Source organism: Schistocerca nitens, chromosome 3 (genome assembly GCF_023898315.1).
Source record: "Schistocerca nitens isolate TAMUIC-IGC-003100 chromosome 3, iqSchNite1.1, whole genome shotgun sequence".
NCBI lineage: Eukaryota > Metazoa > Arthropoda > Insecta > Orthoptera > Acrididae > Schistocerca > Schistocerca nitens.
Genome location: NC_064616.1, coordinates 148352091 through 148369716, shown reverse-complemented (window position 1 = coordinate 148369716; position 17626 = coordinate 148352091). Strand labels below are relative to the sequence as shown.

Sequence of the window (17626 nt, the reverse complement as noted above, 5' to 3'; positions counted from 1 at the left end):
CGAACCCTGTCAGCACCAGAACAACACGAAGGGGCCTTCATAAGCAGGGAATTGTAGAGTGAACTGGAATTACAAAGCCACTCACCCGTGATGCAAACGCCCGTAACGGGAAAACGTGGTGCCGAAACCATAAAACCTGGACTATGGAGCAATGGAAGAAGGTCATTTGGTCGCATGAGTCTTGTCTCTCACTGTTTACAACTTCTGGCCGAGTTTAAGTCCCAAGACTGAAACTTGGCAGGGATTCGGTGATGATCGGCAGTCACATCGTTGTTATTCCATGGGTCCCATAGTTACTCTGAAGGGTCGCATTACTGCCAACCATTACGTGATCATTTCGACTGATTATGTCCATCACATGGTACAAAGTTCGTTCCCCAATTGTGATGCTCGAAGAAGACAAGGCCGCTGTTCACACAGCTCGCTTTGTCCGCGACTGGTTTTGTGAGCACCAGGATGAATTGTCGCATCTCCCCTGGCCACTACAGTCAACATATCTAAATATTATTGAGGCTTTGTGATCTATTTTGGAGAGAAAGGTGCGCCTTCGCTATCCACCTTCATCATCGTTCCCCGAACAGGCCACTGTTTTGCAGGAACAGTGCTATAAGGTTCCCTTGAAAACCATACAGGACCTGTATTTATCGATTCTCAAACGACTGAAAGCTGTTTTTAATGCCATTTAGTTTCCTACGCCGTATTATGCATGGTAATGTGTTGTGCTTTTCGTGTTTGCAAATTTTTGTCCAGCCAGTGTATAATGAACAGCAAGATCCTAAACCCTCTCTTGGGGTACACAGGAAGCTACTTTCACGTCAGAAGATTTCTCCCCGTTAAAAACGTAGAGTTGAGTTCTAATAAGTTCATAGTCTTAAATCCACAAAGTTCGTCTAGTAGTGCATAAGCACCTATTTTTTTCATTAACGTATAATATGAGACCGTAGTCAGAGAACAGGACATCAACCAGGGCGCTTCCTTCTGAGCCTCCTGGCTGAACAGAGCGACCCGAGTTTCACAAGATCAGTGATTGAGGAATAGCCTGAGCTGTAGATTCGTTGCGCTCTAGACCCATCTGGTTACAAATCCATCTGTTCAGGTCATGTAAATACATTATTTTATCCAAGTTCCAGGCGCCTAGTGCCATTTTTCAGAAGATTATAACTGTCGCATTATTGGCGAGCGTCAGAAATAATCAGGTGTGTGCAACGTATTACTGTTGTCATGTGGATCATGGCACCTGTACAAATCTGCTATAAGGAACTACAGTAGTATGCTCCATACATCTGCTTATTGACGTTCGCTAATAAGGTGATAATTATATTCTCCTGAAGAGAGACACTATGTGTCTGAAACCGTTAAAAATATAAAATTACTTTCGTGCAGCTGCTTGTTGATTGTTACAACAAATGTAAATATATGTTGATTATTTTCCCCAAGTCAGATGAGACTTTCCATCACAACACTGTTCAGTGTGAGGTGCCTTTAAATGCCACACAGTAGCTAGGACAGGATGACTAAGGTTCTTCATCATTTCCCTCGGCTACTCATTCTCCCGATTGGAACCACAAGTCGTGTTCGTCGTAAGTGTGCTCCACCATGCTGTCGCGGAATTCCCTGCAGGCAGGCAGGTATGTAGTTCAGCGCGCTGCTTAACTATTCCCATAGCGTCTACGTCATGATCATGACCAAAAGACTCGAATGTGCGGATATCAGAATCTGAAACAGATATCCTTAGTAACGGAACTCGCACAAAAGAAAGAAACTGAAAGTAGTCCTTTGAATCATGTCAAGTACCTCCCGCATATTTTTTAAGACTAGAGGTTTCGATCTCAACTTGGGAGACATGAATTAATATCTACGTTTCGCTATCATGTGCGTCTAACAAACCAAATCGATCACCGGCTTCAACAATAATTTCGAACTATCTATTTTGTTTGATAGTCCACTTTGTTGCTAAGGGTACGTAATTACTGTTGCTTGTTTTTCCTATGAAGTAGTCGTTTGTTGTTAACTTTAGGAATAAATTAATTTATTGACATCGAAATTAGACAATTAATATTGTGGTATTTCAGATAGTGTTGAGCCTTTTAGTACAACCCTTGACTAACGCTTACTCGTAAGAAACAGTTCCACTACTATTGGTAAGAGCAATCACAGCAAAAATTCAGCGTTTCAGAGACAATGATCTGTGATTATTTTGAAAATTTTAGGATAGGTGTAGCCCTGGGAGGAGTAGCTCATTTTCTGAAATTATCATGTTTTGCACTGTCACCTCTTTCGGCTTTTCAGATATCACCGAGAGGGAAGTGACAACAATGCTGATTGTCTTGTTTCAGAAACCCTCGCAGTCTTCTGGGCTCCTGGGCGCAGTCTTCGTCTGATACCGACCCACGTAATCTGCTATCTTAAAAATATTTTTTCTAACATAGTTTCTTTTTTGTTGCAGTCACTGATTGCCATCGCAATGGTCGGAGCTGGGAACATCGACTCGTTGATAGATTTCTTCAGCTTCACAGCTTGGATATTCTACGGTGGCTCAATGCTGGCTCTGCTAGTAATGCGGAGAACCAAACCAAATGCGCCACGGCCCTACAAGGTCTGTCTCCATTTTGTTTTACAAACGTTGTTTTAAAAATTCCGTCCGTTCCCTTTATTGCAAGAATAACCACTGCCTCATGTCGAGTGCTTTTTTTCCATTTTTCCTCGTTGATTCCTGTTGATAATTATCACACTGTTCTTTACACACGAGTAATCGAGAGAGCTGGCGTAATGATTAAAGCAAAGGAATCGCATTCTGCGGGAGCGGCGTTCGAGTCCTCGTCAGGTTATTCAGATTTAGGTTTTCTGTTGTTTCGCTAAATAAATTATTGAGAATTCCGGGATGGTTTCGTAGAAAAGAGCCCAGCAGACATTTTTTCCCGACCATTTCCAATGCGAACTTGTGTTCTGCCTCATCTTTATTCGTTCGTTAAACATATGCACATTGTTACATACGAGCATTATTACTATATGTAGACATACACTGATGGCAATGGGAAATGTTACAACATGAACATCTGCATAGAAGTCTACCAAAATGATAATCGTTTTTGTTTCTTTTTTTCATTTCCGTGGGATATGTTGATTAAATATTTACCCTTATGCGAGCTTATCGTCAGTGTTTTCAGGATACAAAAGAGCCATTCCTACAGGTGAATAATGGTGTCAGAACATGATGTATTGCGACCAGGAGAAACTACAATACATCTACATCTACATACATACTCCGCAATACACCATACGGTGCGTGGCGGAGGGTATCTCGTACCACAACTAGCATCTTCTCTCCCTGTTCCACTCTCAAACAGAACGAGGGAAAAATGACTGCCTATATGCCTCTGTACGAGCCCTAATCTCTCTTATCTTATCTTTGTGGTCTTTCCGCGGAATGTAAGTTGTCGGCAGTAAAATTGTACTGCAGTCAGCCTCAAATGCTGGTTCTCTAAATTTCCTCAGTAGTGATTCACGAAAAGAACGCCTCCTTTCCTCCCACCCGAGTTCCTGAACCATTTGCGTAACACTCGAGTGATGATCAAACCTACCAGTAACAAATCTAGCAGCCCGCCTCTGAATTGCTTCTATGTCCTCCCTCAATCCGACCTGATAGGGATCCCAAACGCTCGGGCAGTACTCAAGAATAGGTCGTATTAGTGTTTTATAAGCGGTCTCTTTTACGGATGAACCACACTTCCCAAAATTCTACCAATGAACCGGAGACGACTATCCGCCTTCCCCACAACTGCCATTACATACTTGTCCCACTTCATATCGCTCTGCAATGTTACGCTCAAATATTTAATCGACGTGACTGTGTCAAGCGCTACACTACTAATGCAGTATTCAAACATTACAGGATTCTTTTTCCTATTCATCTGCATTAATTTACATTATCTATATTTAGAGTTATCTGCCATTCTTTACACCAATCACAAATCCTGTCCAAGTCATCTTGTATCCTCCTACAGTCACTCAACGACGACACCTTCCCGTACACTACTGGCCATTAAAATTGCTACACCAAGAAGAAATGCAAATGATAAACGGCTAATCATTGGACAAATATATTATACTAGAACTGACATGTGATTACATTTTGACGCAGTTTGGATGCATAGATCCTGAGAAATCAGTACCCAGAACTACCACCTCTGGCCGTGATAACGGCCTTGATACGCCTGGGCATTGAGTCAAACAGAGCTTCGATGCCGTGTACAGGTACAGCTGCCTATGCAGCTTCAACACGATACCACAGTTCGTCAAGAGTAGTGACTGGCGTATTGTGACGAGCCAGTTGCTTGGCCACCATTGACCAGACGTTTTCAATTGGTGAGAGATCCAGAGAATGTGCTGGCCAGGGCAGCAGTCGAACATTTTCTGTATCCAGAAAGGCCCGTACAGGACCTGCAACATGCGATCGTGCATTATCATGCTGAAATGTAAGGTTTCGCAGGGATCGAATGTAGGGTAGAGCCACGGGTCGTAATACATTTGAAATGTAACGTCCACTGTTCAAAGTGCCGTCAATGCGAACAAGAGGTGACCGAGACTTGTAACCAATGGCACCCCATACCATCACGCCGGGTGATACGCCAGTATGGCGATGACGAATACACGCTTCCAATGTGCGTTCACTGCGATGTCGCCAAACACGGATGCGACCATCATGATGCTGTAAACAGAACCTGGATTCATCCAAAAAATGACGTTTTGCCATTCGTGCAGCCAGGTTCGTCGTTGAGTACACCACCGCAGGTGCTCCTGTCTGTGATGCAGTGTCAAGGGTAACTGCAGCCACGGTCTCCGAGCTGATAGTCCAAGCTGCTGCAAACGTCATCGAACTGTTCGTGCAGATGGTTATTGTCTTTCAAACGTCCCCATAAGTTGACTCAGGGATCGAGACGTGGCTGCACGATCCGTTACAGCCATGCGGATAAGATGGCTGTCATCTCGACTGCTAGTGATAAGAGCCCGTAGGGATCCAGCACGGCGTTCCGTATTACCCTCCTGAACCCACCAATTCCATATTCTGCTAATAGTCACTGGATTTCGACCAAAGCGAGCAGCAATGTCGCGATACGATAAACCGCAATCGCCATAGGCTACAATCCGACCTTTATCAAAGTCGGAAACGTGATGGTACGCATTTCTCCTCTTTACACGAGGCATCACAACAATGTTTCACCAGGCAACGCCGGTCAACTGCTGTTTGTGCATGAGAAATCGGTTGGTAACTTTTCTCATGTCAGCACGTTGTAGGTGTCGCCACCGGCGCCAACCTTGTGGGAATGCTCTGAAAAGCTAGTCATTTGCATATCACAGCATCTTCTTCCTGTCGGTTAAATTTCGCGTCTGTAGCACGTCATGTCCGTGGTGTAGCAATTTTAATGGCCAGTAGTGTATATAGCAGAACGGTATGAGTTTATTTACAAACACTTCGTCATGGAATGTTAAGTAGAAAAAGTTGGAGTAGCTAAGTCATTTGTCGCATCTGCACGTTGGCCACCTACGGAAGTTACCATAGGGTTCACGCATACTTCCAAGTCAGTATCACGCTTTCAATGCTGCTTAATGGTGTTTGTTTGATACAGACTAATCATGTTACCCTATACTAGCGCCAGAGTAGTTACTTAAAATGATCCATTGCTCTTACAAGACGACATGAGCAACAACATGCTCCGCTGAGACTCTGACTAACAGCGCTGACTGCTGAAGCAAAGGTCACACAATGGGGTTGGGCTCTTGCATGCACGACACCATATTGACCTCAGCACTGAGGATCTGCTGTACTGAGAGGGAGAGCATGTCTCTTGCAGTGTCTCTCACTGGTTGTTGCTGATTGCAGCGAGCCCTAGCTAATGTATGTGGTATCGATGCGCGTTGCCGACTTCGGTGTACCACCGCGATTTCTGGACGACACCGTGTTACTAGTACGTTTCAGGTGGACATTTCAGCACAGAATGCCCAGAGGAAATGCATGCGCGGCTTATTGCGGACTTTGAGAAGGGTCGAATCACTGGCATGAGGAGTACGGGAGCATCGTACCGACAGCTGGCTGCAGTGCAGTAGCTTCAGAACGAATGCTGACAAGTTGCACTTAGGTAAAAAGAGTAGGCATGTCTCCTTTCACAAGGGTTACATCACGAAAGGATCATTCAGTTGTTCGGCTGGCTCTGACGAATAAGTTGATGACATCAGCCGAGGTTACAGACAATGCCACAATGAACTGTCGGGAACAGGATACTGGACGCTGGGTTAAGATCTTTACTGCTTACCACAGACAACAGAGACTTGGTTAGTGCAAAGCGAGAGTGAACTGGGACACTGACTGGCGTCCTGTGGTGTTCAGCGGCGAGTTCCGCTTCTGTTTGAGGCGGCCAGATCGACGACACTGTGTCCGCGGACAACATGGTGATATTGCACAGGAAGCAGCCCTTCTCGAGACCCGTACTTCTCCAACTCTTAGAAGCGTGGTGTGGGGAGGGACTCGATGCGACGACAGGACTGAATTGGTGGTAGTTGAATGGAGGCTGAATACTCGCCAGTATATGGGAAGAATGGTAAACCCTATTGTCATAACCTTCTTGACCAAGGACCAAATGGCATACTTCAGCAGGATATTGCAAGACCCCCACGCAATAGTTCATACCACAAACGTCTAGAAGAATGTGCTGATCCTTGACTGGCCTAGTCGGTCCTCTGATATGTCACCCACAACGTATGTCTGGCATGCAACGGGAAGACTGTACTTTCAAATCTGCCTCCTCCAGCAACTCCAACAATCATCATGACCTGGCTCAGCATCTGTTTCGAGCCTGGCAAGGAATTCCTCAAGATAGCATTCGGACAATTTTAATTAATCGGTTTGTTTCACTTTTGGTGACCGTCTAGTGATCTTTCATCAGATTAACTGAATCACTTATTTCTAAAAGAGGAGACCTAATGATTTGTAAATTATTTAGGAGGAAGAAAAAACGTTCCACAACCTTCTTTAGCAATTTAATGGCGAATTTCTTTCTGCTGTGTGAAACAGTACATTTTCTGGAATGTTTAAGGCTAATGTTAACTAGTCTGAAAAATATTTGTAGCTGCAAAAATGTTCAAATCTGTGTGAAATCTTATGGGACTTAACTGCTAAGGTCATCAGTCCCTAAGCTTACACGCTGCTTAACCTAAATTATCCTAAGGACAAACACACACACCCATGCCCGAGGGAGGACTCGAACCTCCGCCCGGACCAGCCGAACAGTCCATGACTGCAGCGCTTTAGACCGCTCGGCTAATCCCGCGCGGCTTGTTGCTGCCATAGTGATTTTTATCACATGGAGTTATCCCCTGAGAACAATAAATGAGGAAGGAAATATATTTTAAGACACTTATTTAAATTACATAAAAGTAAAAATTTATATTTAATGAATCACACTATTTCGAGTCCAATAAATGTACTGTATAGCATATATGTCTGTCTGGAGCGTACAATTATACAGAGAAATTACCATACATAATCATGATCTGAAGTACATTTAAACGATAACCAAATGACATGTTGTTTCCACGCGTCTTTGAATCTAAACCACTGAAAATGTTTAATATCATCTTTGTAGCCCTAAGTATTTACAAAACAGCCCTCAGTTCATAAAAATGAATGCAAAAGATGATATAAATGGTTCAAATGGCTCTGAGCACTATGGGACTTAACATCTGAGGTCATCAGTCCCCTAGACTTAGAACTACTTAAACCTAACTAACCTAAGGACATCACACGCATCCATGCCCGAGGTAGGAGTCGAACCTGCGACCGTAGCGGTCGCGCGGTTCCAGACTGAAGCGCCTAAAACCGCTCTGCCACTGCGGCCGGCGATGTTATAAAAATAATAGATTCTGGTCACTTTTCAGTAATCTGCATCTGCTGCTATTGTAGGTTAAGTCTTCAGATGATTATAAAAACTTGATACTGTCTATCTATAATATTCCTCAGTAGTTTCGCAATATCATCTTTCTTCTTCTATTTTATGGGAGATTTCCCTTCACATGCTTCTGTTCCAGGAAGCCCAATGCTCTTATTGGGAAAATATGTCCTCGCTTTCACTAACGTGAAGGTATGGATTTAGACTCCTTCGATATAGGACTTAGCAACTACTTGCCTTTTCTTTTGTGAACAGTACTGGCAGCACAGAAACTAATGGGGAGCAGATGATGCTTTCTCCTCTTTTCTAGTGCCTCTTCCCATTGTTTCAGCTGAGATGACGTTTTTGTATAAAGGGATCCATCGTGTTTTAAAATTCACTGTTTCGCTTGCTTTTGCCGCATAAACTTTAAAGGAACCAAGGTGGCTGGATTCGGAGATAAGTAAGATATACTGCTAGGAAAACCGTACTCTGTCACACATACGTAACTATCTTCGCACGACACGTAAGTCGTGGTCAGACTGTAGATAAGAGTGTCCTCTAACGGGGAAATAGCGGTAGATTTTGTCAACTCTGCCACTGTCTGTTAAGAACAATAACATTCTTATAACCGTATGATTGCGATTTTGGCCTCTTATGCACTGTTGAAGAAGTGGGGTTCTCTTACGGGGACAGGGTACTCAACGTAATTGTAGAGAGTGGCGCACATTTCATTATAACCTTTCTTACTTTGACTCTCATGGTAACAATAAAACGGAGCCCCATCCGTTATCATGGTGTGCATCTCAAAATTAAAATCCAATAGCACACTAAAAAGTAATCAAGCATACATTTCTTTGTTTTTCTTGGGTTTTTTTTCATCAATATATGAAACTTCAAACTCTGAGCTAACAATCTTAACATTTTAAGTGAAATCTTTAATCAAACTTTTCAACAAAAATCAGCCATTTGAACGATGTGTGAGCCTGAGGAAAGGTGGATGGACGCATCGGCGGATTTCTGCACATGTTGGGCACAATGTGTCGGTCGTTTCGCTGCTTTTAGCAGTGACCTGAGGAACATTTCCACGCCTGTAGGCCAGGTTCTGGGAGTCCGCGTAGTTCAGACGCACGTTGAGCTCGACCCATTGTCTGAACAGTGGTGGTCGACCGAACGTCGTCCAGAGAAGAAATTCGGATACATCTTGCATCTGCTGTGGCACCGAGGGCCATGGCGAACCGTCTGCTTTAGTAGTACTAAGATCACGTGTTCATCTGGCCGGGCAGCCACGACACTAGGACATCGCCAAACACGGCTACTCTGGCATCGTGAAGGAGTCGACTGAAGAATGGAATGGTGCTCTGCCGTCTTCAGTGATGATAATAGATTCTGTCTGTATGCGAGTGATGGACGTACACGTGTACGGAGTAGACCTTGTGAGCGGCCTGTTCTGGAGTGCATTCGCCCATGACATACGGGTCCCATCCCAGGCTTCATTGTGTGTATGTGTGGGGGGGGGGGAGGGGGAGGGGGGAGATAGCATCAGTTACAAGTCGCGCTCACATTTGGTGTTTCTGCGGGGCAAAGTAACCAGTGCCCGTTATACTACATAGGTTGTTATCCTCGTGTTACTACAGTTTCTCCATCAGGAACGTGATGCGATTTTTCACCAGGACAATGCATGGCTGCTGCTACACAAGGTGTTCTTCGTGGTGTACAACTTCCCTGGCCAGCAAGAACACAAGATCTCCCGCCAACTGAACAGGTCTGGCACATGACGACGTGGGAATTTACTCGTTCTCCACAGCCAGCTAGAACAATTGCTGATTGCAACAAAATGTGCAAGATGCTTGGGACACACTACAGCACGATGCCATTCGGCACCTTTATGGTGATTTGCATCCGACAATATACAGGGTGGTCCGTTGATCGTGACCGGGCCAAATATATCACGAAATAAGCGTCAAACGAAAAAACTACAAAGAACGAAACTCGTCTAGCTTGAAGGGGGAAACCAGATGGCGCTATGGTTGGCCCGCTAGATGGCGCTGCCATAGGTCAAACGGATATCAATTCCGTTTTTTTTTAAATAGGAAACCCCATTTTTATTATATATTCGTGTAGTACGTAAAGAAATATGAATGTTTTGGTTGGACCACTTTTTTCGCTTTGTGACAGATGGCGCTGTAATAGTCATAAACGTATAAGTACGTGGTATCACGTAACATTCCGCCAGTGCGGATGTTATATGCTTCGTGATACATTACCCGTGTTAAAATGGACCGTTTACCAATTGCAGAAAAGGTCGATATCGTGTTGATGTATGGATATTGTGATCAAAATGCCCAACGGACGTGTGCTATGTATGCTGCTCGGTATCCTGGACGACATCATCCAAGTGTCCTGACCGATCGCCGGATAGTTACGTTATTTAAGGAAACAGGAAGTGTTCAGCCACATGTGAAACGTCAACCACGACCTGCAACGAATGATGATGCCCAAGTAGGTGTTTTAGCTGCTGTCGCGGCTAATCCGCACATCAGTAGCAGACAAATTGCGCGAGATATAATATGTACTATTGGGCAACGGAAAATCCACGATGGCTGCGACAAGTGGAACATCAGCGACCTTGGCGGGTTAGTGTATGGTGCGGCATTATGGGAGGAAGGATAATTGGCCCCCATTTTATCGATGGCAATCTAAATGGTGCAATGTATGCTGATTTCCTACGTTATGTTCTACCGACGTTACAAGATGTTTCATTGCATGACAGAATGGCGATGTACTTCCAACATGATGGATGTCCGGCACATAGCTCGCGTGCGGTTGAAGCGGTATTGAATAGCATATTTCATGACAGGTGAATTGGTCGTCGAAGCTCCATACCATGGCCAGCACGTTCACCGGATCTGACGTCCCCGGAATTCTTTGTGTGGGGAAAGTTGAAGGATATTTGCCATCGTGATCCACCGACAACGCCTGACAACATGCGTCAGCGCATTGTCAATGGATATGTGAACATTACGGAAGGCCAACTACTCTCTGTTGAGAGGAATGTCGTTACACGTATTGCCAAATGCATTGAGGTTGACGGACATCATTTTGAGCATTTATTGCATTAATGTGGTATTTACAGGTAATCACGCTGTAACAGCATGCGTTCTCAAAAAAATGGTTCAAATGGCTCTGAGCACTATGGGACTTAACTTCTATGGTCATCAGTCCCCTAGAACTTAGAGCTGCTTAAACCTAACTAACCTAAGGACATCACACACAGCCATGCCCGAGGCAGGATTCGAACCTGCGGTTCTGGACTGAGCGCCTAGAACCGCTCGGCCACCGCGGCCGGCCATGCGTTCTCAGAAATGATAAGTTCACAAAGGTACATGTATCACATTGGAACAACCGAAATAAAATGTTCAAACGTACTTACGTTCTGTATTTCAATTTAAAAAACCTACCTGTTCGTCTAAAATTGTGAGCCATATGTTTGTGACTATTACAGCGCCATCTATCACAAACCGGAAAAAGTGGTCCAACTAAAACATTCATATTTCTTTACGTACTACACGAATATGTAATAAAAAATGAGGGTTCCTATGCAAAAAAAGGCAGTTGGTATCCGTTTGACCTATGGCAGCGCCATCTAGCGGGCCAACCATAGCGCCATCTGGTTTCCCCCTTCAAGCTAGACAAGTTTCGTTCTTTGTAGTTTTTCCGTTTGACGCTTATTTCGGGAGATATTTGGCCCGGTCACGATCAATGAACCACCCTGTATATCTGCGTTGCCACCATAGGGGAGCGGGGGAGGGGGGGGGGGGCTTGTTACACTGTATACTGATACGAATATTTCGGTCCCTTTGTTGGAACATTGTTCATGTGTGGTTCATTTGGTCTCAGTTTGTTACCATATACTCCTAAATGATGAATTTCCTTTCACATCAGTATAATGACCTTGTCGTTACAGGTGATGCATTTTCTGCGGTAGTTTAGTAATAATAATAACATGTATAGTAATGAATATATGAAACTGCCAGTCTTATTAACATTGTATTAAGTAATTTCTACATTATGTTCTTGTCGAAAGTAATGCCTTATAACGGTAACATGTGGCTACAGTACAGGAGGAATCAATGTGGGGAAGAAGTTCGCTGGTCAGAAGAACAGCGAAAAACAATACAGCAGACTAGATGGAAGGAAGAAAACAGAAGCAGAAAGAGATGCGAAAAGCATACTAGTTTACAACGTCACAAAGATACTAGTTCTCTATTGGACACAAAGCAGACAGTGGGATATGTCGAGTAGGAAGATACGGCGATAATAACAGATTAAGCGTTAGTCTGATCTTGAATGCAAAGTGGTTGTCGATAAGACGCAGGTTGCAGGGTAATTTGGGTGAACCACAAGAAGAGAAGGGAAGATTAACATCCAGATATCTACGTATTCGCATTAACGACTAGGAGAACCACTGAAATCCGAAATCTAGAGGGCTGGACGGGAATTTGGGCCCCGCACCTAGCGAATGCGTGTCTGTTGTCTTAGCTACTGTCCGACCTTCCTCTGGTGAATGACAAGAAAAGAAATAATACCTGTAGCTCTTAGTCATTTTGAATAGTGAAATAATTTATTCGGAAATATACTTTCACTTTGTATCTTGCGTATTTATTTACATAATCATTATTTTGACTCATGTCTTGCAGAATCGAAACGGATGTGCGAACTGCTTTGACGAGTTCACTTCTCTCAAATGAGAAAGGAACTAGGTACACTTCTCCGATATCCTGCATAAAAAGTAACCGAAAAACATATGATTTTCTCACTGTGTGGTATGATCATCAACATGATCAATTTCGAGATATGAGATATGATACGACAACATTTCGGGAATTTTGACACGGTATAGTTTTCTTGTCGAAACGTGCTTAATATATAAGTATAAGGAATTGCATTAGATGCCAGGAAGATAAATAAGTGAAAGAAAATTCTCATTTTATGAAAAGTCTGGGTAAATTTTACACGTCAGCTTAGCAACGATCATCATAGTTACATATCAAAAAAATAATAACAAGCACTAGGAACAACACAGTTTGAACGAATTCAAGTTACGAGGGTCTTTCAATAAGTAAGGCCCCACATTTTATAAAAAGCCATTAATATACATAAACAAACGCCCTTGTTGTTACTTCACATTGATGTTTGTTCTGTCCGCCGGTGAAGTTTCGAACTGTTCTGGCAGATGGCAGAGCCGTAGTACAGTGTCAAAATGGCGTCTACATATGATCCCGTTACAAGCAGCGTGCTGTTGTTGAATTCTTGTGTGCAGAAAAAGAAACCGTGGTGAACATCCATAAACGTTTGTGTGCAGTGTATGGCGATGTTGCAGTTGATAGGAGTACAGTTGGGCGGTGGGTAAAGAAAGGTACAGCCTCAAGAAATGCAGAAACAGAGCTCCATGATCAGCCACGCTTGGGCTGCCTGATCCACCCTACAGTCCAGAGCTGGCACCCTCGGACCAACATGTGTTGGACAGCTTGAAGATTCTCTACGGGGAATACACTTTGAAGATGTCGAGAGTGTTAGTCATGCAGTGAAAACATGGCTACGCCTGTAGGACAATAGAGTTTACCAGCAGGGGATACATGCTATTGCACAGCGTTGGTGTACGGCCATACAACGTGATGGAGACTACGTAGACAAGGACATGTTGATGTATATTGTCACCAGATTCTGACTCTTAAAAATAAATACGTTCTGAAAAAAATGTGGGGCATTACTTATTGAACGATCCTCGTATATACAGCGCCTCATCAAAAGTATCCGAAGACCTATGTGTAACACGGAATCGACCGCTAGATTTCACGATAGGCTTACCTGGCAGTGTAAAATGAGGCGGGGAGTATGTTGTATGTAGAGAATTACCAGGTGTACCGGTATGAAATGAGCGTTAGGATATAAATGTGTCGCCGGCCGCTGGTGGCCGAGCGGTTCTGGCGCTACAGTCTGGACCCGCGCGACCGCTACGGTCGCAGGTTCGAATCCTGCCTCGGGCATGGATGTGTGTGTTGTCCTTAGGTTAGTTAGGTTTAAGTAGCTCTAAGTTCTAGGGGACTTATGACCACAGCAGTTGAGTCCCATAGTGCTCAGAGCCATTTGAACCATTTTTTATAAATGTGTCGATAGGGAACATTTGTTGTGAACGAGCCTTAATTTCTTTTTGTTTGGTTGGTATGACATCTGTCAGCTCTCTGGAACAGGGCATTTTCCCGGATAGACTGAAATATACTATTGTTATACCTTTGCATAAAAAGGGGGATAGATCTGATGTCAACAGTTACCGTCCAATCCCCCTTCTAACAGCTTCATCCAAAATTTTTGAGAAAGTAATGTATTCAAGAGTAGCTTCACATATCTGTAAAAATGAAGTACTAACAAAATGTCAGTTTGGTTTCCAGAAAGGTTTTTCAACAGAAAATGCCATATATGCTTTCACCAATCAAATTTTGAATGATCTGAATAACCGAACACCACCCATTGGGATTTTTTGTGATCTCTCAAAGGCTTTTGATTGTGTAAATCATGAAATTCTGCTAGACATGCTCAAGTATTGTGGCATGAGCGGGACAGTGCACAAATGGTTTAATTTGTACCTAACTGGAAGAGTGCAGAAAGTTGAAATAAGTAGTTCTCATAATATGCAAAGATCAGCACATTCCTCACACTGGGGAACTATCAAGAATGGGGTTCCACAAGGGTCAGTCTTGGGTCCTTTGTTGTTCTTAATATATATTAATGACTTGCCATTCTATATTCATGAAGAGGCAAAGTTAGTTCTCTTTGCTGATGATACAAGTATAGTAATCACACCTGACAAACAAGAATTAACTGATGAAATTGTCAATACTGTCTTTCAGAAAATTACTAAGTGGTTCCTTGTAAATGGACTCTCACTGAATTTTGATAAGACGCAGTACATACAGTTCCGTACAGTGAATGGTATGACGCCATTAATAAATGTAGACCTTAATCAGAAGCATATAGCTAAGGTAGAATATTCCAAATTTTTAGGTGTGTCCATTGATGAGCGATTAAATTGGAAGAAACACATTGATGATCTGCTGAAACGTTTGAGTTCAGCTACTTATGCAATAAGGGTCATTGCAAATTTTGGTGATAAACATCTTAGTAAATTAGCTTACTACGCCTATTTTCACTCATTGCTTTCATATGGCATCATATTTTGGGGTAATTAATCACTGAGGAATAAAGTATTTATTGCACAAAAGCGTGTAATCAGAATAATAGCTGGAGTCCACCCAAGATCATCCTGCAGACATTTATTTAAGGATCTAGGGATATTCACAGTAGCTTCTCAGTATATATACTCTCTTATGAAATTTGTTATTAACAACCAAACCCAATTCAAAAGTAATAGCAGTGTGCATAACTACAATACTAGGAGAAAGGATGATCTTCACTATTCAAGATTAAATCTAACTTTGGCACAGAAAGGGGTGAATTATACTGGCACTAAAGTCTTTGGTCACTTACCAAATAGTATCAAAAGTCTGACAGATAACCAACAAGTATTTAAGAAGAAATTAAAAGAATTTCTGAATGACAACTCCTTCTACTCCATAGAGGAATTTTTAGATATAAATTAAGAAAAAAACAAAAAAAAAAAAATAAATAAAATAAACACAAAAAAATAAAAAAGTTGTTATATTAACTTAAGTATGTTGTTAAATTAACTTAATTATGTCATGTATTGGAAAATTTGACTCTGTTCCACATCATTACGAAATATCGTATTCATGATCCATGGAACTAGTACTAATCTAATCTAATCTAATCTAAGTCAAAGATATTTAGTGTACATCAAGTCATGGAACAAACAACATCATATGTTTTCATCGTGTTAACAATGTCGAATTTTGTACCAGAAAGTATTGATTTGCGGAAAGCATAAATTTTTTGTTTTCATTTGAAAAAAAGTGCTGCAGAGTCGCATCGAATGCTTGTCGAGGCATATGGTGATCATGCTCTATCAGAAGCAACATGAAAAACATGGTTTCAATCGTTCAGAAATAATTATTTTGATGTAAGAAATGAAGAACGTGGACGACCACCAAAAAAGTGAATTGCAAGCAATATTTGATGAAGATGATACTTTAAGCAACTGGCAGGAATGCTAAATGTTGTACAACAAACAATTTCTGACCGTTTGAAAGCTATGGGAAAGATCCAAAAGTGAGGAAAATGGGTGCCACATGAATTGAATGAAAGACAGATGAAAAACCGAAAAGCCATTTGTCAAATTTTGCTTCAAAGACATGAAAGAAAATAAATTTTGCATCGAATTGTTACTGGCGATGAAAAGTGGATTTATTTTAAGAATCCCAAACGGGAAAAATCATGAGTTAATCCGCGACAACCATCAACATCGACTGCAAAACCAGATCGATTCGGCAAGAAGACAATGCTCTGTGTTTGGTGGGGTCAGAAAGGTTTGGTGTATCATGAGCTTCTAAAACCCGGTGAAATTGTGAATACTAATCGCTGCAGACAACAAATGATCGATTTGAACTATGCATTGATCGAAGAAAGACCAGAATGAGCCAGAAGACATGGCAAAGTAATTTTTTTACACGACAATGCACCTGCACACAAAGCAAAACTGGTTCAGGTTACAATCAAAACACTGGGCTGAGAGCTGCTACCCCACCCGCCGTATTCACCAGACTTGGCCCCTTCTGACTACCATTTGTTTTCATCAATGGGACACGCATTGGCTGAAGAACACTTAGGTTCCTACGAAGAAGTCGAAAATTGGGTGTCTGATTGGTTGCTTCAAAAGACGAACATTTCTATTGGCGTGGTGTCCACAAATTGCCAGAAAGGTGGTCAAAATGTATAGAAAGCAATGGTCAGTACTTTGAATAAAATGTTTTTACTTTTCAATTCAAAATTAGTGTTTCATTTTCACCAAAAAATAAAAAAAACGCTCATTTCATACCGGTACACCTGGTAGTAACAGCAGAACGGTCGGCCAGGAGTGCTCAGTGGCTTAGAACGTCGTTTAGCCTTTGGATGTCACCTGAGTAATAAATACATCAGGGATATTTCAGCGCCCGATTCATCTGTTGATAACGTGATTATGAAGAGCAAATGTGAAGGGACAACCACCACTAAACTGAGACCAGGCAGACCTCATCTATGGACGGACAGGGACCGTCGAGCATTGTGGACAGTGGTTGTGAAAAGTAGCATGAAATCAGAGGAAGGAATCTTACGTGAATTCCAGAGTGCCACCGGTAGTCCAGTCAGCACAATGACTGTGCGTAGGGAGTTACAGAGAATGCGGTACCCTGGTCGAGTAGCTTCTCATAAACCACACATTCCTGGTGTCAGTGCTAAGTGACGCCAATGGTGGTGTAAAGAGCGACACACTGCGCCGTGAACTGGTTTTATATATGTCGCAGCAAGACTAGACAACAGTTAAATAGCTGTGACTTCTGGAGGAGGTCGAGTGGAGGCTACAGCATATGTAGAATATTAGTTCACTCTCGGTAAAAGGCTTTAATACAGAATACTTATCTGTAGCAGAAATCCATGTCCATATGAGGGATGATATACATTTACAATCACAGAACACAATAATAATTGTTCTTGCACTAAATACTACATTAATGTAGCGTCGCAACAGT

The 17626-nt window shown here is 42.5% G+C and overlaps 1 protein-coding gene across 2 annotated transcripts in view; it reads left to right on the top strand.

The window, feature by feature from the left end:
* The window catches only part of LOC126248093 (b(0,+)-type amino acid transporter 1), a 645761-nt gene that overhangs the window by 587771 nt on the left and 40364 nt on the right, over positions 1–17626 (top strand). For both annotated transcript variants that reach the window (XM_049948760.1, XM_049948759.1), the window contains exon 10: positions 2447–2596. In XM_049948760.1, coding sequence (XP_049804717.1) covers positions 2447–2596 — 150 coding nt within the window. The remainder of the gene's footprint in view (positions 1–2446; positions 2597–17626) is intronic.